The 26,302-nt window shown below is 41.1% G+C and overlaps 2 protein-coding genes across 3 annotated transcripts; both read right to left on the reverse strand.

Moving 5' to 3' along the window:
- Positions 1-1,200: 1,200 nt before the first annotated feature.
- kif3b (kinesin family member 3B) lies at positions 1,201-13,621 on the reverse strand. 2 transcript variants are annotated; one of them, XM_074643211.1, is made up of 9 exons: positions 13,485-13,621; positions 11,110-12,618; positions 10,726-10,827; positions 9,427-9,549; positions 7,491-7,609; positions 6,369-6,485; positions 4,987-5,092; positions 4,372-4,577; positions 1,201-4,188 (listed from the first exon to the last, which is right to left on the reverse strand). In XM_074643211.1, the coding sequence occupies exons 2-9, from the start codon at positions 12,511-12,513 to the stop codon at positions 4,083-4,085; spliced, it is 2,283 nt and encodes a 760-aa protein (XP_074499312.1). In that variant the 5' UTR covers positions 12,514-12,618; positions 13,485-13,621; the 3' UTR covers positions 1,201-4,082. The 2 variants fall into 2 exon arrangements, with proteins under 2 accessions (XP_074499312.1, XP_074499313.1); XM_074643212.1 differs by lacking the exon at positions 13,485-13,621 and adding an exon at positions 12,714-12,734.
- A 1,505-nt stretch (positions 13,622-15,126) lies between these two features.
- On the reverse strand, positions 15,127-21,282 carry pofut1 (protein O-fucosyltransferase 1). The gene is made up of 7 exons (XM_074643213.1): positions 21,109-21,282; positions 20,737-20,858; positions 19,738-19,920; positions 19,304-19,416; positions 18,249-18,441; positions 16,614-16,856; positions 15,127-16,222 (listed from the first exon to the last, which is right to left on the reverse strand). Exons 1-7 carry the CDS (start codon positions 21,245-21,247, stop codon positions 16,028-16,030), a joined length of 1,188 nt encoding a protein of 395 aa, XP_074499314.1. The 5' UTR covers positions 21,248-21,282; the 3' UTR covers positions 15,127-16,027.
- Positions 21,283-26,302: the final 5,020 nt, after the last annotated feature.

Consider the following 26,302-nt stretch of genomic DNA (forward strand, 5'->3'; position numbering starts at 1 on the left):
TCTGCATTAAGGATCCAGCAACCAGTCTTAAAGGTCTAATCGTGAGTTCAGCGCGTTGTTAATTTTAATGTAAAGTTAATAAAATAGGCTAATGAAAATCAAATTGACAACCCTAGAAGGAGGAAACAAAATCTGTTTTCTAAAACAGACATCCACTGGCGCCCCTGACAGGATTGTTTTTCAGTGTTTATTGTGTTTCAATATGTGGTCATTGTTCTGTCTTTTATAAAGACACTTTTCCGACTTCTGATTTTTTTTCCAACCTACCATACTATGACTTTTTTATGACTTTCTTCAACATACTATACTGTGACTTTGTTCGACATACTATACTATGACTTTATCAGTTTTTTTCAACATACTATACTATAACTTTTCGACATACTGTGACTTGTTTTCCACATACTATACTATGGCGTTTTTCCAACATGCTACAGTACGACTTTTTTTCTGACAAACTATACTATGACTTGATTTTGACATACTATACTGACTTTTTTCGACGTACTACATTTTTTACTTGCTATACTGTGATTTATTTCTACTCTTTTTTCGACATACTATACTGATGTTTTTTACTTACTATATTTTTCTATTTTTTTCGACATACTATACTATGACTTTTTTTCAACACACTATTGTTTTTTTAAATACTATGACTTTTTTCGACATACTATACTATGACATTTTTTAAATACTATACTGACTTTTTTTTCGAAATACTATACTATGTTTTTCGAAATACTATACTATGACATACTTGTGGTACACCAGTCTCAAATGCAATTAGCTGAAATGTAACTAGATGTTGTAGTCTAAAGAGACGGGATCTCGAGATCTCTTGCAGACAGTGAAAGAAATGTTCTGTGACCTAGTGATACATTTTTATATTAAATTTGATTCACCGTGTCACATTACATGGAAGTTATTGAATACACAATCATATCAAATCATGAATTTTCCATAATTGTTTTTTTAGTATAAAACATTTTCTGAAATCTGCAGTGCACCCTGGGAGTTTTTCTGGGCCTAACAGAGTGCAAAAGATGGCTCAATCCATTGTAAAGTAAGTTAAGCTAACTAATTTCTCATCAAAATGTCATGACTCAAAACATGCTCTACCGAACGGATGAGGAGTAAAGGGCGAAACATTACACATCATACTTGAATACCCCCAAAGAGACAGCACATACTACCATGTTTCTCTCAGTGAATTGTCTTTAATCATCAAAAAGAAACTAAACAAGCTAAAGACCTGGCCAGCCACATACAGAAGTGCATCAACGTAATCGTCATTTGGCTATAAAAACCACCAGCACATAAAGGTTGGTCACAGAACTCTAAGATATGGAGTTTGGATCCAGTGATGCAGCTATGCGATACAGATGCAAAGGTATTCACATTTTGCTTACCAAATTCCTATGAATGATGAATACTCACACAACCAAAGGTATTACTCAAGCTTTCTAAAATCATGCGGCAGACATACAGCGTTGCAATTAGGCCTTATTCTAAAGATTATGTTTATGACGTTTAATGTACAGTGAACATGTAAATACTCCACTGTGACGTGTATCAGTCTACTCTCTCTTCTCTTTCTATAAACAGTCTGCACCAAATCGACAATGTGCAACAGATATATCGCTTTTATCTTTCGTATGGAGAACTTATTGACTAAAGCATGTTTGTGTGTAAGTGTATACACAAACAAACAAAAAAAAGCCTGTACCTTGCTGAATACAAAAGAAGACACATAGATGTATGACGCATACAATAAAATCTCAACATTAAATTACAAAGCTCAAAAAATAAAACGATAATCTATTTTAAAGAAAAAAAAACTGAATAGAAAATTATATCTAAATCTGTATATAAAAATGAAAGATTATAAGTTAGATTTTTTTTTTTTTTTTTTAAATACGGATACCCATTTTTGTACTTTTTTTTTTATATATCTGTAAAAGTGACTGAGGATTGCCTATCAACAAGTCTATATTAATTATTACATATGTAAATACATAAGGTATGCAGACACGGGTCAAACAGCAAGAGAGATTCTTTAGTTTTCACAACGTTACATTTTTAACAATTGACTGACTGACAACTTGACGGTTGTTGGCTCTTAAACAGACACAATCAACTGCACACATCACTGTATTTGAGAGGATTTCAGTTGCTGTTTGACCCAGGCCTGTTGAAATGTCACAGTGGGTTGTAAAACCCTACACAGTAGCAGCGAGAGGACAGCACGCCCCTTACAGTTTTGAGTATGGGGAACAGAGCGCAGCAGAGACAGGCTGAACCATGGAGGTTTAAAAACTGCATATTATTCATCTGTAGGCAAACAGTTGGAATGACTTGTGTATTCGAATGAAGTCCATAGTGTGTCGACTGAGTTTTGTGGCGGCACCGCGGTGCTGTGAAGAGCTCATCACTCCCTAACAGGTTTTAGTCTTCTGTTAGAACCAATCAGTTCTTTCCGAGGACCACTCAGACCCATACAGAGGTAAATGAGGTAAAACAAACAAACAGAGGGGGAATACATCACCCTCTGCGTGCCTTGACTTCCTGTGGCACCTTACCTCGAAACCTGGGGGGGTGGTTGAATGCCGTGTCCAAATGCTCTGCCTCTCCATATAATGAGTGCACCCCATTCTGACGGGAATGTCAGGACTACGCCAACAATCCCCTGATGCTGGAATGAATGAGTAGATGAAGTGATGGAAAAAGACACAGGCCGTGAAGAATATGTGTGCACACTTCAAATAAAGGAGCAGAGATTAAGGACACGGGTTAAGGCACCTTGGAACCCTGATGAATCCGAGGCACATTCCAGGACAGTAATTCAGAAGTGACTCGGGGGTGTGGTCGGCATTGATCTGCTTAGGATGTCTGGCGGCCAACTGCAATGTCCTGCGGCCAACTGCAATGTCCTGCGGCCAACTGCAATGTCCTGCGGCCTAGGATGTGTCCACAGCGGGTGTGTAAATGTGTTGAGCTCTCTCTCTCTCTCCCAGCGTTCCCCACCTCCATCTCGTATGCCCCAGGAAGAACAGCATCTACTGATTACAGCAACTTATGACAGAGGCCATGCCTGTAAGTGTGCTTCACTTTCTGGCCCGTGCATTTACAATCATACAGAGTTAAAGGAATAAGTCGACATTTTTAGGAAATACACTTATTTATGATTAGCTAAGCTTAGCATAAAAACTGGAAGCAGGGGGCTAGCAGTTAGCTCGGTCCATCCACCTACCAATATTTTTTTTTTTTGGGGATGTGTTATCGATCTTCTGGTCTAATTCTCTGCAAAAAAGCAAATAAGCTTATTTCCCAAAATGTTGTAGTATTCCCTTAAGACACAAAAAAACACACACCAAAGACTTAAAGCTCCATTCTAACATTACCAGAGCTTCTACAATGGAAACAACAGCGCAGTTTCACATAAACCGGAAGAGTTTGACGTAAAGACGCTCAGATATGAGGCCAGACATACCGTATAACAACAAATTGACGAACACGCACACACAGCCTGTTGGTGACAAGCGCAGCAGAGCTGCCTATTCCATATGTCTTTAGGTCAACCCCACCAGCCCTCCCACCAATGTCCACACTTACAGTAAGAGTGGACTACAACACCCAACACAGATCTGGGAAGATAGGAAGAAGAAGTGCATTGAGGATACTGCAGTCTATTTTCTCTATACATTAAGAACATTGTGATATACTGTGTGTGTATATGACATGAGTGGCATCAAGCCAAATGTACGTAAAGGTAACAGCAGTGTAGAGTGACGTGAGGCTTCATGCGTAGCTGCTGTCCCGGTGTTGTACTGACTCACTCTCAGGATGAGGGTCTTCAAATCTCCCAAGATGAAATGTTTATGACAGTAACAGTTAATAGTGGTGTGGTTACAGTTAAAACCTCAAAGCAGCATTAGTCTTAAGTTTTCTCTTTGCAGAATCCAGAATATTCTGTCATCTTGACAAAAAAACGACTCAGGCAAAAACAAAACCCGTTCTCTCAAAGTTGAATCCCAAAGTGGAAAGGTGCACGAGAGAGAGGTTGGTGGTAGTAAAAGCTGTCACTTGGGCACCAGGCCGCGGGATTGTGGGTAAAGCGGGGATCCTGGACTTGAGGGACTGAATGGAGAGGTCGGGGTGCTCGACTTCTTGCCTGTTCTTGGTCGACTGAGTGACAGAGAGCAATGACAGAGGGTTTAACACATTGTGGGAATAACAGTAAAAGGTTATTAGCCTATATATTTTGAGGTTTTATTTACATTTTATCTGCTCAAACTGGCCTGGTATATGCCTCTTCAAAATGAATTTAACTTGTGGTCTTGACAGCTAAAAGATGACAGTTTGACTTACCCAGACTTTGGTTTTCTGAGGCTGCCGCTGGCGGGCGGGGTTGATCCCAAGCTGCTGTGAAAGCCAGAAGCATCTACTTGGATCTCGTCCTCATCCCGAAGAGCGTTCTCCAGAGCTGCCGCCACCTTTGGGGCGATAACCGGCTCCTGGTACTCTTTAGTGGTCCGAGCGGGCAGATCCATATCCAGCAGCATGATGTTTTCAGCCTGGGAGGAACAGAGCAGAGGCACACTTTTCAAAACCGAGGTTGCCCACTGGTGCATATAGATTTCATTTAACTTTTTGAAAATATTGCATGCTAATGTAGAATTGGGGAAATGTATAACTTGATGAACTACAGTACATTCTGGATTCATGTATTAAAATCCTTGTTGATTAATATCCATTTGCTGCAATTTTGTATTTGATTCCCTTATATCTTAACTGTTAATGCTGCATTGCATTGTTTGGTTTTGTATAAAGTGTCGTCAGTACATCTAAGCTTTACCCATCTGGCGTCATCAGTTGTGTGTGTGTGGTGTTTTATGTGCAGGGACTATTCACCAGGAGGTATACAGTATGTGTGAATACATGTACATTCATCGATGCAAAAGGTGAGGAGGACGTGCGGCTTACTTTGTATCTCATGTCAGGCCTCATCATCATGGCCATGTGGGCGTGGTGACTGAGAGGCCTCCTGTAGCCAACCGCAGACAAAGGCCTGGACATCATCTGATGGTCACTGAAGCAGACACACACACACACACACAGAATGAGTGTATGCAGCATTGAGGGAAAATGAAGTCTTAATTGGGGATGCACCCATCTGACTTTTTCAGTCCCGATACCTGGGCATTGGGTATCGGCCGATACCGAGTACTGATCCAATGCCAGTCTTGCCAGTCAAGCCAGACCGCTTCAGGGCTTAATGCTCAAGTCAGATGCATTCTTGTCGTTTGGAAATGATACGGCTGCTACAAAATTGAGGCCACTCAGACAAAATAACAAAGATTTCAAGGTAATTTGACCAGAGAGGGAAATACTACTCTTAGACTGTGAATAATCTGATTTGGAACCGAATACATCAACATCCATGTACAGGCATGATTACGGCTCAAAAATTAGGGCTGCGCCAACCTCACTTTTTGTCCCGATACACTAAATCTAAAATATTTTCGCGTGGTACTGATTAAGATAATTTTCTATGTATAAGGTAACGTGGCTGTAATTACACCTCAATTTATAACTACTGGTAGGGATGGTCATTAGGGCTGGGTATCGTTACTCAATACCTTTAAGGCATCGACCGAAATAACCCAGAACCAAGTAGTATCGAATCTTCTCCAGTCAAACGACACCTGCAATCGATACTTTTTGTACCCAGATCTAGAAATAAAAGGCTATCAGCTCATTAATAGCTCATTTTCTGAGCTGTCATCAACGATTAAATTACATTTTTTTTGTCCAATTCAAAACAATCTCCTGAGAAAAACTGAATCTTGTGTTAACAATAAGTTAATGAATCAAAATAAGCAAATAACCACAGCAAAAAATGAAAACTGACAGCTGAGCCATGTAAGAGGGTCAATATCTGGATCAATGCTGCATCTCTGCAAAAAATGTAATGTAATGTGCAATGTCCCCCACCGCCACACCTACACACAGCTTTGCCTTCCACCAAGCCTGCTGGCACGGAGTGGCCTTGCAGAAATTAGGATAGTACATATTCCTGTACTCTTTAAACGGGTGAAGCATAGGACAAACAGTACAGGTTTGACTCCCCTGGTGGCCCTCATCTATTCATCATAACATTACAGGATACAATATACGTTTAACAATACTGCTACAAATCATATTACACTTCAACTATAAACATTTGATTTAAAATCATAAATATTTCATTGATCATTTTTTCTTTTTAAAAGCTCCTACACAACACGTGTGCACAAGTTGGAGCATTTCTAACCAGATGAAGAATGTACAAAAACAAAGCATGTTCTGATTGTTCTGTAACTTACTCCTCTATACGTGTGATGGGCTTCATTTTCCAGTATTCATCCTCCTCATCAAAGTAAGCCCTGTTGACTATTTTGTTCTTCTCCTCTAAGGGAATGAAGTTCTCGATTATCAGATGCCTGAAAGACAAACGATGAGCAATTAGACAGAGGCAGTTACAGACGGATAGACAAGCAAGCAACACTGTGATGCTCAGATGAGAATAATTACATTTACACAGACAAACATAGCCGTTCTGTCTTGTGACTCCTGCCTTGCTGTTTGTTAATTATGTATTACACTTAGTAGGAAGTCTACTGGTTCACGACTGTGATTCATTTTACATTCATTATTAATTATTACACAAACATATTTAATAGGTATCTGGCTGAACAGAACTAAGGTCCGATTAAATTCTACGAATGCAACAGCACAACTTGAAAAACATTTTCTCCTTCGTATGCTTTATTAAGAATTATGTTAGCATGTCAAATCTGAGAGTGTAAAGCACATAGATACTTAGGTAGGCAAAAAACTTATTATACTTATTATATGAGGTACTTATCCATAGTCAGTGTATTACCTACAGTAGACAGAGTTTGGAGAAACAGACAGGAGTACACACGTTTGTGTTATTGTGTGACTTTGGTGAACTAACCCCTTAAAACACACACAAAAAACACACACACTAATCAATCGAGGCAGCGGTAGACCAGCAACTCCCGTCTTCTGCAAGGTGAAATTACTGTTTTTGTCAAAGGAATCTGGTGGCTTTGAGGAGAGCATACATAACGGCTTCAGTTCCCTGTCAGAAAGGGCTGTCTGACAGCAACGTAAAGCGGTGAAAATACTCTAAATATACCGTACACATAAACTGATATTGACTTTTAGGTAGCTAAAATCTGTTTTGCTGCTGCCCCCCATCCACAGCAGTACATTGCTTTGCTCCCCCGCTGGTACTCCTGTCTGTTTCTCCAAACTGAGGGCGGGCCGACCGCCATCTACTGTACAGTAGGTAATACACTGACCACAACCCCACTTCAAAAAATCTGAACTACCCCTTTAAGTCTGACAGCACATAATAGATATAATATTGATCAGTGTCTTCACTGCCAGGCCAACAGTAAGATGTGCAGTTTCCATACTTGAGTTTAAGGTCCCTGGTGAGCTCGTTCTGGGTCTGTTCCAGCTCCTGGCGCTCGTTGATGTGTGCCTCCTGGATGTCATGGATTTCTGCCTTCACAGCCTGCAGCTTGGCAAACAGCTAGACGACGGAGCAGGAGAGAGAAAAACCAGGGTTAACTTACCGTGATGAAAAGGACTTTAAGAATACTCAGCCTTAGAATTTGGCCTAGACACCTGACTGTCATCATGAGGAATAAAGGACTGTCCAAACAGACAAACAAAGCCAATAGTGTATTCTTACCTGATTTGAAATAGTACCTGACCTACTTAACTGGCAAGGCATTTTATCACCTGATACATAAAGCCTCAGATGTACTGAACATCAAGCTTTCTAAGAAACTCATGCTGTACCGATGCTTTCACAAATGATCAAATGCACATCTATGCTAGCAGTGTATTTTTATGTACTCAGAATCTATTAATTGATTACAGCGGCCAGTACTGGAGACCCATGCAGAAGAGTGTCTTGTGTCAGTGTAGATGGAGGACAGGAGAGACAGCCATTAAAGGGACTATTTGTAACTTTGTACGCGCATAAATGTAGCGGGTCGTCACACATGCGCGCTCGCATATGCGTGTTCGCGTGTAGCCGCTTACCCTCCTCCTCTGCCTGCTCGCCTTCACTCAGACAGCTCAGCTCGCTCCACCTCTAGACGTGAACGCGCGCTCAGTCCACACTGCAGAAGAGTTAGTTTAGCTCTGAGAATATCTAGTGAATGTACAGGGGACGTTTGTGCAGAAATAACTGCTGCAGCTCCTCCAGACCAACAGAGGTTTCCCGCGTCTTGTGAAGTGACAGAGCTCTACAGACATTTAAGTTGTCTTCTCGTTACCGACCGGGTACCGGTGTCTCCTCTGCTCTCTCCGGCTGCGGGCGGAGAGAGCAGAGGAGACACGCTGCAGTGTCCCGCTGCTTCAGCCTGCACTTAGGCAGGAAAAGCCAACACTAGGATCAGATCTAAATCATGTTCATGGAGAGACCTTGGTCTGGTCAGCTAACATTACTGCCAAGCAGCTGAAATATAGAGTGATATTGTGCTTTTAGCTGACGTGTGTCGCCTCACTGTTTTGAGTGATGCTCGTTCAGGTATATTGAGAGTGAGCAAGCGCGAGCCCGACGCTGACTTTCGTTGATTTCACGGCCACAGGTGTCGCTGTTAAGAAGCATTTCTGAACGTTACAAATAGTCCCTTTAATTGTACACTTTTCCCACTAAAATTAGCGTGTATATGCACGTTTTTTAAACATGAGAAAACCCGCTAAAAATAGGCGATAGACTCCTTTCCAACTGTCAGTATACCATGCCGTATCACTGATCTTTCTGAGCTTTTTTTCCCTGGTGTGTCACGTTCGATGTCACGGACATTCCGGCTGGCAGTGGAAGCAGGGCTAGTAAACAGTGAATACTAGATTGTTACTTATTCAGTCTCTCTTTCCAACTGTCAAACCAGAGTTGGTGATTGTTAGAACAGTGGAAAGACTAACAAAGACGGTTTTGATGAGTTTATTTTGTCTGTTGAGTGTGAATGAAGTGTGTTTTATGATGATCAGCGAGTTAAATGTGTGGTGACTCTGAGGAGAGCATATTAATTGTATGTTTTGTACGTTAATAAATTTGAATTATTGTTAAAATCCCTGTTAATTTTATTCATTATATATTCACTTCGACGTGCGTCACATTACATTGCACCGGAAAAGGGGTGATAATTAGCGTGTCCAGCCGAGGGTCATGTTTCTATCACTGTCGATCGGAGCTGGAGCCGATAAATAACCGTGACTACTGCAGAGTCATTTGTCCCGGGAATGAATGCCGGTTGTAACTTTTCCCAGTGAAGACAACAGCCAGATGTTAGTGTTTTTTGGGGGCTTTAGACCACCCAAGGTTGCAGCCGCTACCTTTTTCAGCTTCTTGGTTTTGATGTCGACCTCCTGCTGCAGAGAACTGTAGGTCTCCTTCAGCTCCAGAGTTTCTTCGTCCCGACACTCCATCTGCTGCTGCATCTCTCGCTCTCGCCGTTTCTGGAAACACACACACACACACACACACACAGACGCGCACATTCATAAATTTAAACCATAGTGCTCTGTGTGCGAAGAGGCTAAAAAAAGTCATGTGGTACAGAGTCAATTAAGTAAGGGATAGTGTAAAGCAAAATGGTCATCATTAAAAAAGAACGCCCTACAGGGAGACAACAAGGACCACAACGTAACACCCCTTTCACACCGAGGGCTCAACCGGGGTCGAGCCAGTGTTGATAGTGTGTCTGAAAGGGTTAAATTGCGTTGAATGACTCGACTTCGCGATCCAGGTCGAGAGGTGAGTCAGACCAGGGTCGATTTCAATGTGAACGGCATGCACCAGGGTCGCTAACAACCGGGGCGGGACAAATCTATTTGGTTGCAAATGGAGACGCACAGTCGTGACGCAACTGTCACAAGTAGCTCAAACAAACAGTGGGACGGCAGCAGGAATGATTTCAGACAGATTGGAGGTGAACGATGGACGATTTGAACAACGTAAATATGTGGCTAGACTTCAAGGTGCAAGAGCTCCTGGCCGTCCGCGGTGAGGACACTCAGTCTCACTACATTCAAAACTAGGGCTGTAAAGTTTTGTGCATTTGTTCCAAACCGTCACAGTCCTCTGCACGCAGCCGCATATAGGCTACACAGTATGTAGATTTCGCCACGTAATGCGAACCAAAGTTAACAAGCGTAAGTTTCGCCCAGAAAACTTTTATCCATATGCCGTTAGCGATATGTGCTGAGGTAAGGACAACAAGCGGATTGCCCTGCGAGTCAGTCACACTATGGTGAGTGCAAATGTGTTAACGCACATTTGACGGCATCACCCAGATGTGCCAAAAGTGTTTGTTCAGTATTCGTACAGTGTAATACGGAAATGTTTGTAATGTTCCTTATTTTTTAGAATGAAAACTGTATTAGAATGAACTCTCTGTTCAAAATAAATAAGAAAAAGATCCTTATGCATTTGTTTTTCCCCCTGCTGTACCAAACTCACTGTCACTCCTAAACCGGGGTATGAACCGAACCGTGTCTTCTGTGTACCGATACACTCCTATCCAACACAGCTATCCTGTAACTAGTGATCACATATTTGTTGACTGATTTGTGACCTTCAAACAAATTGCTCTAATTAAGAGTAGCAATTTCATTTCCAGATGTTTGGTATACCTGTTCAGCGATTTCCTGCCTCTTCAGCTCCAGCATTTTCTGTTGCTCATTGGTGTGATCCACAATGTTCTTCCCACCTACTAGGAGCTTACTCTCCATCTCCTGGATTGAGAGGGGGAAAAAAAGAAGAAGGATGGAATGACTTCAAGTGACATTGGGGAGAAAAGCATTTGCACTGACTCCAATATATTGGGTTGCAAGAAAAGACTATGACCAGAACAACATGGTTTATTGATTTATGAGAAGATCCACTGGCTTGTGTGTGCATTTGTTTAACCCAATGAAACTAAATCTGAAGTGTGCCCGCACTACACCTTCTCTTCAAATCAAAACAGACACATACTGGATGTACAGAAACCAGCCAGTCAAGCAAAATCAGCTTACCTTCACTTTGGCCGCAAGCATCTCTCCGGCGTCCCTCTCCCTCTTCAGAGCTTCCATTTTCTTCTCTTTCTCTTTAAGCAGCAGAACTTTCTCCTCAGCCACTAGACTGTGATCCTCCATGATAGCCTTTCTTTCTCTCTCCAGCTTCTCCTGCTGCTCCCGCCAGTAATCCCCTTTGTCGTCCCTTTCTTCATCGTCGTCTTCTGTCTCTCCGTCCTCCAGATCCTCACCATCGCTCCCTTCCCCGGCCCGCCTCCTCTGCCTCCTCTTTTTCTTCTTACCTGAGCGATTTTCCAGCTGTGCTTTCAGCCTCGCGATCTCCTCCTGAAACTTCCTGAGCAGGGCATCCTTGGGGTCCTCGTTGATACGTGGTTTATTCTTGATGTTCTTGGCCCTGTTGGAATAGCGCAGCGTTGTCAAGGTCTCCTCCACATTGTAGGAAGCTGGGCCGATGTTGGCAACCATGACCGTGCGGGCATTGCCCCCCAGAGAGTCCTGCAGCAGACGGGTGAGTTTTGAGTCTCGGTAGGGGATGTGGCTGCTCCTGCCATCCACCAGAGCTGATATGACGTTCCCCAGAGCCGAAAGCGACAGATTGATCTTTGTGGCTTCTTTAAGCCTCTCCCCCTGAGCACCAGTCTTGGTCTGCCTTTCACTACCGGCTAAATCTACCAGGTTCAGTTTGCCAACTCTGATATGGTTCTCCCCGTCAACACCCAACTCGCTGCACTCAACAGTGATGACAAAGATGGCGTGAGAACGGGAGCTGTGTTCATTCATGTTAGTGGAACCCACCGAACGATTCTGGTTGCCCACATTCATGACATGTTCGATCTCCGGCGCACTCTTGGTGATAAATGATGAAAGGTCTTTAACATACACTCCGGTGTCGGGCCTCTCCCTGAGCTCGAGACGACGTGTCTGGTCTTTGGCGAGCAAGTCTTTGATCTCCTCTTGGTAAATTTCTAGATATGATGCTCTCACCAGGTACTGCTGATTCTGGGAGCGTGAAATGTGAGTGAAAACATGATCAAAGGAGTTAGGGATCACCCCTCTCCTCTCTAGATCATTTCTGACCCCCTCCATAGTGTATGTTTTCCCCGTACCGGTCTGCCCATAGGCAAAAATGGTCCCGTTGAACCCAAATAGAACTGAATCCACCAGGGGCCTGAAGGTTTCATCATACAAATCTATTTGTTTAGAGTTCCAGTCGTAGACTGAATCAAAAGTGAAGACTTTGGGGTGTTCATTGGCTGAGGCCTCCCTGGGGTTCCTGACCATAATTTGGCCCAATTTCACATCGACGGTGACCACCCTTTCAAACTTGGCTGCCTGCTCCTTTTCATTCATAGGGCGACAACGGACCACCACCTTGACCGACTCTGGGCTCTTGTTCTTGGACATGTTGCAGAGCGGCTGGCCAACCCACACGGCTTGGCACTTGGTATGCTCTGTCTTCCAAGTGCAGCTTCAGGAACAGTTCACCAATACAAGTGCCCACATCAGAAACTGTTGGGAGAAGACACACATTCAATGATTAGTACAAACCTGCAATGGCAATTGTCATGGTGACTCACAACCTTGAAGGTTGATGCATCACACACATTGTAACAGGCTGCTGCTCCCCAAGTGATTCACAGACAGACTCAGGAAATGCTTTGTCCCCCGAGGCATCAAACTGTACAACACCTCTCTAGGAAGGGGGGGACAAAGGAGGACGGTCTGCAGGACAGATAATAATACAATATACTCACTTTTAACAGTCTCTTCTGCACTATACTCACTTTGTAATAGTCCTGTATCACAGCTGTTACCCTGCACTATATTCAGTTTTAACAGTTTTCTTCATCTCCTTGTATTTTTATATCTGGTATATTTTTTTTGTACTTTGCACTACTAACTTTGTATCTATCCATCCATCTATCTTTCTATCTATACAAACTGGAAGTCTCATTCAAGCTCAATGTAATACAAAGCTATTGACACACTTTGGTGAGGATCTAGCTAGCTGTCTAGCCTGACACTGACACAGTTATATGTTCTTTGGTCTTGACAACTTCTTGAACGTGGAAACACAAACGTTAGATTTCTCCAGATGTAAAAACACTCTAACCATCGTTATCTTGTGCTAAATGCAGCCCCATAACGAGACCACAGGACCGGCCTAGCAACGACCAAACACACCCTGGTAACCTAAGCTACAAGTCTGGTAACGTTAGCATTACCTGGCTAACGTTAGCATGGAGGGGCATAAACCAATGTAACATGTCGCCATTAAAAGAATACACATGGTATTAGATACATAAAACACATGCAGTACAAACACAGCTTTCCAACGCGCACACAGACATGTCGTTAAAGGTTTAGTTAGCTACCAGAGGCGTGAACAGTTAGCTAATCCAGAGCTCCCAGTCAGCCATTAGCCGCTGCTCATCCACACTACGGTCCGGTTAGTGATGTGTCGGTGAAGAACGAGCCGGTTCAAAGAGCCGGCTCTTTTTAGTGACCGATAAGAGCCGGTTCCAATCCGAGAGCCGTTTTCTTTTTTTTGTTCTTTACTTAATTCAAGGCAGAATGATAGGACGATCTTCTCCACACCACGGGCACTCTATGCACTGACTGTCACTGAATGATAGTGATGTTACGCGCTGTGCCGAGGTTTCGGAGCGCGTGTCGAGTAATCCAGGAAGTTTTTCCGCGATGCGCGTATCAAGGCTTGTATCGTTTTAGACCAATGACGTCATTGATGATGTCCAAAGCCTCGCTGCCTGGCCATACCGCTGACTGGTTCATGAAGTAGTTCAGAATTCACTGATTAAACCAAAGCCACTTTCCAGAAGTGACACAGAACACTAATATTACCCCTCCTGCCATTATTATATTATATTACACTACACTACAATACAATTATTGACCATTAAGGATTGGTTTACACACATAAGATGCATTACTCATAAAACAATTACAGTTTATTATACATGTATTTTATATACTCATAATATACTTACTAGAAAATAGACATTATATTATATATTATATAGATATAAATGGATTACATGGTAATACATATATATTTTTTTCATTGTTTATAGTCATTCCCAACAGCCTTTACTGGCGCAACATACAGTATATCACAGATCACATGGTTGAGATCATATCTGCCTGTTTTACACTCTTTGACCAACAGGTGGTTTCGTGTGCACGTGAAGCCTCGAGAAATGAACCCTTATCCGAACCAATTTGCTGGAAAGCTTCATGAAGCTTCAGCTTGCCATCACTAGTGTTAATGACGTTAGGTGATGACAGACCATCAAGCAGGGAGGGGCGGGGATGCACGGCACGCTGACGGTCTACAGGTACAGAGCAGGAGGAAGAGGAAGAGAGAGAGAGAGAGGAATGCGGTGCGCGAATAGCAGACAAGATGAGTGACAGTCGGAAATGAAGCAGCATGTAAAGTTATGATATTCTGGAAATTATAAGGTTGAGTATACTTATATTGAATAATTTAAGTGATATATGTGCACACATACTAATCATAGGTCAAAACAGCGCTAAATTTGGCTGAATCATAAAAGGCAGAAGTGGTAAAACGAAGAGCCGTTTGGGAGCCGAAAGAGCCGGCTCTTCTTGGTGAACTGAGCCAAATGATCTGGCTCACTAAAAAGAGCCAGAATTCCCATCACTAGTCCCGGTTACAGAGTTGCCAGATTCACGCCCTGTATCCCCCCCAAAGAGGTACGTGTGGAAACCCGTTAACTCATATAATTAGTGTGATTCTGGGTGAGCATATATGTTACAGTTAAGCAAGCAATCGCAAACAGACTTCAGCTGTGAATAACAAGGTGGCAAACCTAAATACATGCATTATGAAGAAACACAAATGCAAGGTATCATGGCTTATCTGGCAACCAAGTCTCAACAAGCTAGTCCCAACATAGTTTAGTATATCAGCTGATCCAACTGCACTCACAGCTAAGCTGCCAGTGAGGGAGGTAAACACACTGAGGCTGCTGGTTCTTTAAAAAAAAATAGTGTGCATCACTTTATTGGTGAAAAACATTATAGAAAACTTCAAAATTATTGCATTCACTGCTTTCACACAATTAGCTTGCTACACATCCCCCACTTGCATTTATTCAATTCAACCTGTGCAAATCAACTCATTTGTCTCCCCCCAAAACATTTGTTCACATTCTCTGAATAACAATATTGTCTCCACAACATTCAGTACATTTCATCAGTTTTTTGGTCCTGGGTAAATTGAGAGGTGGAAAGACTTGTCTCCTTTTTCCTCCCTATAATTAGTATGTACAGGAGGATCAGTTACTGTGCTCTCCTTGGAATGGAGGGCAGAGAGGAAAGTAAAAGAGCAAGCTGGAAAAGACATGGAGGGATGGAAAGGCGGGGAGAGAAAGAGGTAGAGGGAGAACAGGATCGCTGGCACTGTAGTCTTTTACGGGGTTCATTGAGGTCACCAGAGGTCCTGCTAACATGTCTGAATTGCAAAACATGGTTGCAGCTACATACTATGGCAGTAGTTAAAGGAAATGTTAGGGAGTTTTTCCCTGGTGCAAAGGAAAACTGGCTTCAGTATAGTGAACACATACAGGTAGAAGCCAAATCTTGAGCGGGAATATACAAATACTGGATTTTCAAGCAGGGAACAGACAAAAATAAAGTGTTGGTAGCAGCAGTGTCCATGTCATAGCATTTCTCTGACATTACACTACTGACCTGCTGCATCATATTTTATAAGCCCTTTCTCACAGATTAAAACCCATTCTAAAATAGGACCGGCCTTCATGAACCGTCACGTCACATACAAATATGTGTCTGCCTTCCACATGCTTCCATTGTCTCCTCATGACAGTCCTCCAGCATTAGCATATCCAGGGGACGACCACGTGACCCCTTGTGCTCAGAATTCGTCTTTGTCATTTAATTTCCCAGGCTTGTCCATGCCAAAAAAGGAGGATGGAAGGCCACGGACGTCTCGCTCTCTCTTCACAAAGGCGGAAAAGGAGGAGACGCAGTTGCCGATGAAGTGGTCGGCTCGGCCTAAGATGTACAGGTCCGTTTGGGCCGAGTCCGGCTGAAGACTCACCACTTTCACCTGAAAGGCCAGAATAAAATACACATATAAACAACTAGGTGGAGGGAATACAAAACTGGAACAGTAACCAAGTGAGAGTATTTCTCAATTCTTGACAATTCTAAAAATGCTTGGTGTGAAAAACACTTTCAAGTAAAATTTTCATTTAAGGCAAATTACATATAGGTTACATGAACGGCTAGATTGTGATTTATGGATTAAGGCATGTTTACCATTAAGGGCTGGATTGCAGCAAATGTGCTACAGGCAAGCCAGTGAAAATGTAGCTCAGCCCATGTCAGTTCAGGTTGCATTTAAGGTCACACATGACAGAAACAAATCGTGCCGAATGTAGAGCAGAAGTTATTTATGACGCACTCCTGAATGCATCACAGAGGCTTTACAAACCCACCTTGCCCTTGAAGAGCTTTTCAATTTCCTTGCTGTGGGATTCTGAGTCAGTGGCGATGTAGACAGAGCGGGCAGAGGTCTTCTTCACCCACAGCTTGACAGCCCTGCGGATCTCTGCCAGGTCAGGAAGGCACATGTCCATGGTGAGAGGCAAGGAGGTCTGGCGGTTGTAGCCAACACACTGAGGAGAGGCCATGAAGTGAGGTCCTGTTTCGCCACTCTGCAGCATTTTGCAGGCATTTTGCTGTGAGGGTGGATAAACAGAAAGACTTAAATGTGACTTGATCAGTGCTTCCCAAACCTCTTCTGTACACTGCAAATTTGCAGTGTACAGCAGCAAAGGGGATAGAGCAAAAAACAAGAAGCATCAGTAAAAACAAAAAGCAAGATACAACACGGTAAAAAAAAAATAAGCAAAACAAAAGTGAAACAAAATATGAACAATTTAGATAGAAGGAAATATAAAAATAGGAACAATATAAACAGTATTGATTATTAACAAAATTGCACAAGTGTGAAATTAAATTCCACCTGAATATATTTCACAGTTGGTGTACAGTAAAGTGCAGCTATTGTCAGTTTTTGGTGTGTATGTGGTCTACTGGGAGCAGTGCTGGTTGTGAAGTCTGACAGCTGCAGGAAGGAAGGACCTGCGATAGCGCTCCTTCACACGCTTCGGGTGGAGCAGCCTGTCGCTGAAGGAGCTCTCTAACGGAGCTACCATGGCTCTGAATTGTGACTTAAAGGATAAATGGTGATCATTTTCTTATTGTCAACAAATCCCATGAAAGAATAAAAATACATTATCCTACTAACAAATATGGTTTGTGTATCAGAAACTGATATCTCTTCTTCCTCTGAGCCATAGAGCTCCATTAAAACCCATCATGAGCCTCACGGTTACACTGGGTGATATGCTCCTCATCACCATGAACACACACACTGTAGTTTATTTTGACTCAATCCTACATACACCGTCCTGCTGCCACTAATACTCACTAGAGCATCAAATGTGGATTAATCCGCCACTGAAAATAGTCCCAAACAAATGGACCATTTCCTCCTGTTTGAGTAACATTAGATAAAAACTACAGTGACCAGCTGTTTCAGGAAATGACTTTCCTAAAAATGAAACTGTATAAATATTTGTGTGAGGTGCTTTTAAAGATTTACGTCTTCAGTAGGAACCATTGAGCTCGGAGCTGAGAGCTACAGACAAAGGTAGGGAAGTCATATCAAGGATTGAGACATGGACTAACACATTGTTGGTTTCGATTTCTTCATTGGATTTGTTGACAATAAAAAGACATAGACCTTTAAAAGATCTTCTTTTAAGTAGGCATTGACCACAAATTTTCAACCGCAAGCATAAAGATTGATAAGGAAAGATAAAGATTTGATAAAGGTACATTTTCACAATTACCATAATGCATGCTTCACTTTATGAAGTACATATTACTAAACAAGTGGTAAGCGCCTTTATAGGTAGAATTTTGTGATCTACGATATCTATGTGTGAACAGGTATGTGATTGTCTGTATGTGAGCATATGAGTGAATGTGAAACTGAAAAACAGAGAGAAGACAACCCTTATGTGGTCCAAACCCTAGCTCATAAGTTGTGACGAATATCTCACCCAGTCAATGCCAATCCTCAAGTGAATGCCAACGTATGGCCTGGGCAGCAGGGCAGCGATGTGGTTTTCTCCCTCCTTTACCATCTTGTCCGACCACACCACGTAGCGCTGCAGGCCAACGTGCTCCTCTGTCACTGGGAACTGGGCAGGAGCTCCGGGCAGTGCCAGGACAGGGTGCTCAGAGGGAGGGAACCTATTCAAACATGGGAGACATGAGGAGAATCTGCCTGTTAAAAGGGATGGTTCAGATGTTTTTGAAGTGGGGTTGAAGGAGGTACTTCTCCATAGTCAGTGTAATACCTACAGTAGATGGAGAAACAGACAGGAGTTCCAGCACGGGAGCAAAGCAATGTACTGCTGTGGACGGGGGCGGCAGCAAAACACATTTTAGACACCTAAAAAAATCAATATCAGTTCAAGTGTACCCTATGCTTCGAATATTTTCACCGCTTTACCTTGCCGTCAGATAGCCCTTTCTGACAAACCAGCAGCTCCCGTGTTCTTTGAGGTAAAATTACTGTTTTTGTCAAAGGAGTCTGGTGGCTCTGAAGAGAGCATAGATAACTGCCTCATTTCCCCGTCAGAAAGGGCTGTCTGACGGCGAGGTAAAGCGGTGAAAATATTCTAAATACAGCGTACACTTAAACTGATATAGATTTTTCTAGGTGGCTAAAATGCGTTTAGCTGCTGCCCCCCATCCACAGCAGTACATAGCTTTGCTCCTGTGCTGGTACTCCTGTCTGTTTCTCCAAACTCCATCTACTGTAGGTAATACAATATAGTATATATAATATGGATACACTATATAATATGGATAAATACCTTACTCAACCCCACTGAAAAAAAATCAAAACTATCCCTTTAACAACTTCAGAGGAGGCACCAACTGTCATTAATAAATCGATGGAAATTGAAAACCTCAGAAACTTCATCAATCATTTAGTTTAAGGCCAGCAATACTCCTTATGAAGACGTATTCTTTTATGTTTTATGTCACCTTTGATAATCCTAAATGTCTCTACAGTACAGTGGGGGGTGCTCAAACATGTACTCACTTCTTCATCCACTGATGTTGGTGGTGGGCACTAAAAGAAATACCACCAAACAAGACAGACGTGTCAAATTCCACACCGACGTAGTCCCAGAATGGACCAAATGGGTTCCCATCCTGAAAATAAATCAGAACCATCCGTCCATAATCAGAGCAATGAACACTGTTAACAGTAGCATCACAGTTAAGCGCTTGGGTCTACGGCCACCAGAGGGCAGCATTTCACCGTCACCAATGTGTCTCTATTGCATCTGCTTTCAAATAAAGCTCATTTTATGCTTCTTTACTTTCACTTACTATTTAAAATCTGTCAGGAAAGAGAAATGATACATTAAGTATACAATCTGAAAAGCAGCAACCAATATAGTCAGATAATCATAGTTCATTGTGGCTGCCTGACACTCATCCATCAAATACTCTACTCCACGGGGCTCTCACCTTCATTGGGCAGGATTTCTTGTCTGCACTCCGCTGCGCAGCAGTCTCAAAGCAGTAGGCTTTCCTTTCTTTTGAGGGCCAGTATTTGGGAGCAAGCTTCTCCATGAAGTCCTCCAAACTGACCACACGGTGGTACGCAGACAAGGCGTCCAGCTGGAAGAACTCACTGTAGGGAACATGGACCTGAATATAACAGAAAATAAAAGAATAAAACATCACGGTCCAATTCAGCTTCAAAGGTATAAGGCTGGTGATATTCAAATTATTTGTAATGGTGAACATATCCCATGATAGGAGTCAAGACCAGACCCAAATTGCTCCCACCATCGGCGTGTGAATGAGTATTTAGATTAGATCCAGATGAGTAGTGGGCAACCTTGTATAGCAGCCTCTGCCGTCAGTGTATGAATGTGTGGGTGAATGCTGATATGTAGTGTAAAGCGCTATAAAGACGCTATATAGATGAATTACCATTTACCATGTTATGTTCCTACCTTTAGTCTCTGAGGGGTCCAGAAGGACTTGGCTTGGGAACCGGAGGGTCGCCAATTCAAGTCCCCACATGGACCAAGTACTGAGTGTGAACTGGTAGCTGGAGAGAGACCAGTTTGCCTCTTGGGCACTGTCGAGGTGCCCTTGAGCAAGGGACCAAACCCCCAACGGGGCGCCTGTCAGGGGCAGCCCCCTCGCTCTGACATCTCTCCATTAATGCATGTATATAGGTCCTGTTTGTGCATGTATGTGTGTGTGTATTTCGGGCCTGTGTGTAACTGTGTAAAGAGAGAAACAATTGAATTTCCCCTCGGGGATCAATTCTTATTTTCAATTTTTAGTTTTATTCAATATGAGTATTTTGATGTTTATATTCTTCTTTCTCATTTGTTTCTGATTTACGTGACTTGGCTGCTGCAACACTGATGACTCACTACATTATAAATAATCACATTAGTGTGGTTGCAATCAGTGACAGGTTGCTCACAGCTCCCTGACTGTACTCACATTGGTGTAAGGGGCTGTGTGGTGTCGGTACACTATCCAGGGAGGGACTGCCAGGGTTCGGTTCAACATCTTTGCAAAGGCCAGAGATCCAAGGAAGTGATCTGCCTGGTTCCCGAAGCGACCTGAACAATAACAACATTGGGCACTTAACAGCAGCTGTAGTTATTATTACACCAAGTTAACATGACTCAAGCCCACAGTTTGTCCTGAGCTCCACTCAGTTAGCTGCTAGCAGAGTTCAACATGGTCTGTGTTCATATTTAGACCGATAAAAACAACTCTACTCTCATGAGTGAATGAGTGAAGTTTCTCTGTCTTCATACAGCAGACTGCAGCAGCCTCAGTTATCAGCTACGTTAACGCATTCATTACCCATGCACGGGCAGTACAACACGTAGCCATTCTGGTCCCACTGCAGTTCTTCGGCAAAAGTCCGACAGGTTTGGAGCAGAAGTGATAAAAGTAAACACGTCAGAGCCACAACATGACATGCTTGTTGTTTAACCGCCATTGTGGTTCATTTCATATCCCAGCATGCCCCGGTGCACCGTTCAGTCGGCTTCTTCTTTGGGATTTCAGTTTCAAACCCAACAAACGCGTCTACTGCCCCCTAGCGGACCGGAGGTGGTAGAGTCGCGTCAAAATATTATTATTATTATTATTATTATTATTATTATTATTATTATTATTATTATTATCATTATTTTGTATTATTATTATTGTTATTATTATCATCACCATCATTATTGTCATTGTTATTATTACTACTATTATTATCAGTTTTACTATTTTTATTGTTATTATTATTATTATTGTTGTTATTATCATCAGCTGCATTATTGTCATTGTTATTATTATTACTATTATTATCATTATTACTATTATTATTATTATTGTTATTATTGTTATTATTATCATCACCATCATTATTATTATTATTGTTATTGTAATAACTACTATTATTATTATCAATGTTATTGTTATTATTATCATCACCATCATTATTATTATTATTGTTATTGTAATAACTACTATTATTATTATTATCAATGTTATTGTTATTATTATCATCACCATCATTATTGTTATTGTTATTATTACTATTATTATCATTATTACTGTTATTGTTGTTATTATTAATAACTATAATAATAATAATAATAATTTTACATTATTTAGCACAAGGAAAATATACAAAACAAGGCAGATAAAATCAAGTGAGAAAAAAGATTATCTAAAAACTAAACTAAACTAAACTAAAAAAACAACACAAAAGTAAACAAAACATGCAACAACTAAAGAAGAGAAACAATCAGGTAAACAGACGTACAGCACAAAAGAGCAAGGTAAGATACATTAAAAAAGCAGGGACTGAGACATACTGTAGTTGTATAACATTTTTTTTTGCCTTTCTATTATTTTTTACCATATAATTCAGCAACTTAACATAGTTGCAAAATTATAAATGAACCCCGTGAGAGAGGGAGTAGGCCGACTGACTTTGCACTGGCAAGTATGAATATATTTACACCAAATAATCACAATATCAACAGTGTCTGAAATGTTTGCATCCAAGTAGTCCATAAAATAAATTACAGCCTATCATTGTAAGTAAATTATGTTATCCATTTTAAAATAGGAATATCAGACTAAAACAAATTAGTGTATGGACATTTTAAATGGTCAATGGATGCAGCTCCTGAGGAACAAAAGATTCAAGGATCCACTTCAAATTTAAAGAGTGCGGTATGCAGCATGCAGGTGGGCAACACTGCATCCCTTAAAACATTAAATATTGTATCAATAAACCCTGAGCACTAAAAAGTAGCTATTATTATTATTATTATTATTGTTGTGACTTGTTTGTTCAGCTTTCTGCTTTCCACTCGCTCTTCATGTTCTACAGTGTTATTCATTCAGCATATAGAAACAGTGCAACTACATTTATTATAGGAATGTTGTTGTATATTAGTATATAGGCTCTAATAGAAACAGAATGATCTTTAAAGCCCTGAAAACCTGTTGTCAAGTCTTTACATTAAATATTAGTCACTAAAATAGCAAAACGATTTGATTGACAGTGGTCTGGCAACATACATATCATGCATAGTCTGATGATCAGACGGAATTGCCGTTTTGTTTGTCTTTATTCATTTAGCCTGACATTGTGTCCACGTTATTAACTTGTTGTTGATCCTCTGAACCACTGAACAAATCTGAGATGTGTCTGGAACCAGGCTAATAAAAGCAAACAACCCCACTGCTGTCATCACATTGTGATTGGTGCAAATAGATGTGTGACATCACCTTTTTTCTTACTGAGTCCCGCCCACTTTAAACCAGTGAGAGCACAGACAAAAACACAATACAGAAATCTCAAAATTGAAGTAACCAAAACTGTTGTGACTTTCGCAGAAAAAAAAATGTGTTCATGTAGGTCTCCATTGCTCATAGTAAGAAACTGATTGAAGCTGTAAATAACCATAAATAAAATGGGCAAACTGTAGGCTAATAATCTTACAGTATAGGGATACAATGCAAATATTGCAGCAACGTTCTGAATAATACTATGTAGAAAATTAAAAATACAAAATTATAAGGTCACTAGAAGGACGCTACCGATTAATAATGACAATCATTTACAATCCTAAGAGCATCATGTGAGTCATTTTGTGGATAAAGTGTAATGTTTCAATCCAAACTGACACAGGAACCATCGTAAACTTGACACTCTTTTTGCTCTTACAAATGAGGATGTGAGAACACGAAACGTTTTTTTCACCCCTGACATAATTGTTAGTGTTCCTGACATCTGAAAGCATTTCATTAAAGCACTGAAAGCATTGTATATACATTAATACTCACTCAGTGGACTTGACAGTACAAAGCCTAACGAATGTGCCAAACGAATAGTTGACTCTAATGTTGCAGGAACAACACTGACTTGAAGCACTTTAGAAATGAATAATGATGGGTGTCAGCACAAAGACTGGAAGAAAATCACAGCTTTATAGCAAACAAAACACAAACACTGATTCAGCAAAATATCTTATAGTGTGCTTATTGCAGACTGACAAACAAAGTGGCCACACAAAGTTCACATTGCAAAGAAAAATAATTGCAATGTGGACCTTTCCTGCTTTGCCTCGGGATTCTCTGGTGGAGATCAGATGGAGCCAATCAGTGCTATATGTCCAGTGATAAAGGAATGAGGAGCAGCCTTTTCCCAGAGCTCTGTCGTTATACAGGCTCTTCATTATAGATGCTCACATGTGTGCTCAACATGCCCAAACCCAGTGTGCCGCATGGCAACATGTGGCCTGGGTGCGGTCTCAAACTTTTGTTACTTTCATTTAAATCTGTGGACTCTGTGCCAGCCTTCCTTGTTCGACTGAATGGATTGATAATTGCTTAAATATGTCACATTAAAGAGATCATTATCGAGAGGTTGGCTGATACAGCTGATATGATCTGCATACAATTTGTTTTTCGTTATTCCTCCAAGATCAACTGAATGTATGCAGCTCAATAGTGATAATAGACTATCACGATCTAACAAAAAGTAAAAGTAAAAGTAAACAGGGTACTTAATAAGGGCTGTAGAGGTTTTAATTTTGTTTTTGTATTTAAACCAAAATCCATGACTTTTTTTTGCCAGTTCTTCACAATGAGCAGTTTGAGATGTTTTCTACTTGGGCCTTTGCTTTGAAGGATACTTAATCCGTCCACATCCTCCAGTTCAGCCAACCCAGTCTAACGTATTCTCTCTTTGTATTCAATCACTCTCGTTTTTCTTTTCTCTGATGCTCGACAGCTGGCTGTTCTTTCCCTCTTTTCCTGTGTCGTTCTCTGTGTCTGCTCCTCCCCCATCCCCTGAACACACACTGTTTTTCATTGTTGGAGATGACAGCAATGATAACAATGCAAAGAACCACAACTCACCGCCTGGGGTATGAGAAAAAGACAGAGAGAGAGAGAGAGAGAAAGAGAGAGAGACTTCCTTCAGGTGAACAAATGACATGGATAACAACAACTATCATGAAAATGTACACCATATACGTTACTGCATTATTCCCAGTGTTATCGGATATCTATAAAGAGTCTGATCTGGTAATGGTAGTAAATTATCTTATTAATCAATGCACATTTGTTAATATACAGGATGAGATTGTACATCTAGTTTTCAGTGTAGCTTTGACTCACTGTTCTGTGTTCTAACAATTTCATTTCCCTTTTTGAACCTATAAGTTCCTCTGACACAAAAACACGTTACTTTAAGAAGCTGCAGAGGAAGTAGGTGACGTCTGCATGTCATTATAACATCTACAGATGCATAGATGTCACTCACGTTTCCCCCCTTTTCTCCCTCTCGGTCTTAACCTTTGCCTCCTCCTTACTCGCTGCTGGTGCAGAATAACAGGCCTAACACTCTGCCTGTGGCCTTTCACAAGAGGGAAATAAGGTAGTCAACCTCAAACAACCCGCCTCCTGTTGACCTTTCTGTGTTGTTACTGACAACCTGGCTTTCAATTCAGCTTGAAGGCTGTGACTACTAGCGTGTGTGGTGTAATCTCCCAGATTCAGTGTGCAAAGACCAAATATATTTAATGTTAAAAACACCCAAACTGCAGTATCTCCAAATAGGCCTTTAAAAACAAATAAAGGGCAGTAAAGACATTTTTCTTGAAAGTAAAGCTCAATATCACATAAAGCTAACGAAAAAAGTCACTCACTCTAAAGTTAAAATGTATTTGAGATGTTGAGAAATCTACCCAAAAAGTTAACAGTATAATAAAATGCATTTAATATAAGTTTTTCTGTCTTGACATAAAGCTAACAGAAAAGTAACAAAACTCATTTCGGCTGGAAAGTTTTATTTTATTTAGAGGTGTTAGGAAAGCTAGTCAAAAGTAACAAAACTCTGTCGACAAAATGCCTGTTTTTAGTTTCCTCTCAGCTCGGTTCCCCTGTTTGGTTTCAAGGTTTCTTTTAGTGACAACAAAAAAGATAATCTAACATAAAAGTAACAAAACTCATTTGGGCTCTAAAGATTTATTTAGATTCAGAGGTGTTGAAAACCAGTCAAAATGAACAAAATGCCTATTTTTAGTTTTAGTTTAGTTATTCCACTGTGGAAGCTTAGTGTCCCTTAGTCCCCTTAGTGGATACAAATGGAATCAAACACAAATCTAACAAAATAGGTAACAAAATGTAGCTGTGAAGACTGATTCTGATTACTTTGTTGACAAAATGCTTGGTTTTATTCTTTGGTTTCCTCTCAGCAAGGATCCCCTCTGGCAGCGATGTGCCTCAGTGACGTAGATAAAAACCTGAATGTAACGTAAAAGCAACAAAAAGTGATTAAGCCTAAATTGGCTCTAAATATTTATTCACAATTAGGTGTTCTGAAAACAGCCCAAACTAACAAAAGTTGTATTTATTTATTTTATTTTTCCTTCCAGCAAAGAGCCCCTATTTGGGTTTGGGTAAACTGGACCTGAAATAAAAGTCACAAAAAAGCAACACAACTCATTTTGGTTCTATAGATGTATTAAGATTCAGGGGT

This window comes from Sebastes fasciatus, chromosome 8 (genome assembly GCF_043250625.1).
Source record: "Sebastes fasciatus isolate fSebFas1 chromosome 8, fSebFas1.pri, whole genome shotgun sequence".
NCBI classification, from domain to species: domain Eukaryota; kingdom Metazoa; phylum Chordata; class Actinopteri; order Perciformes; family Sebastidae; genus Sebastes; species Sebastes fasciatus.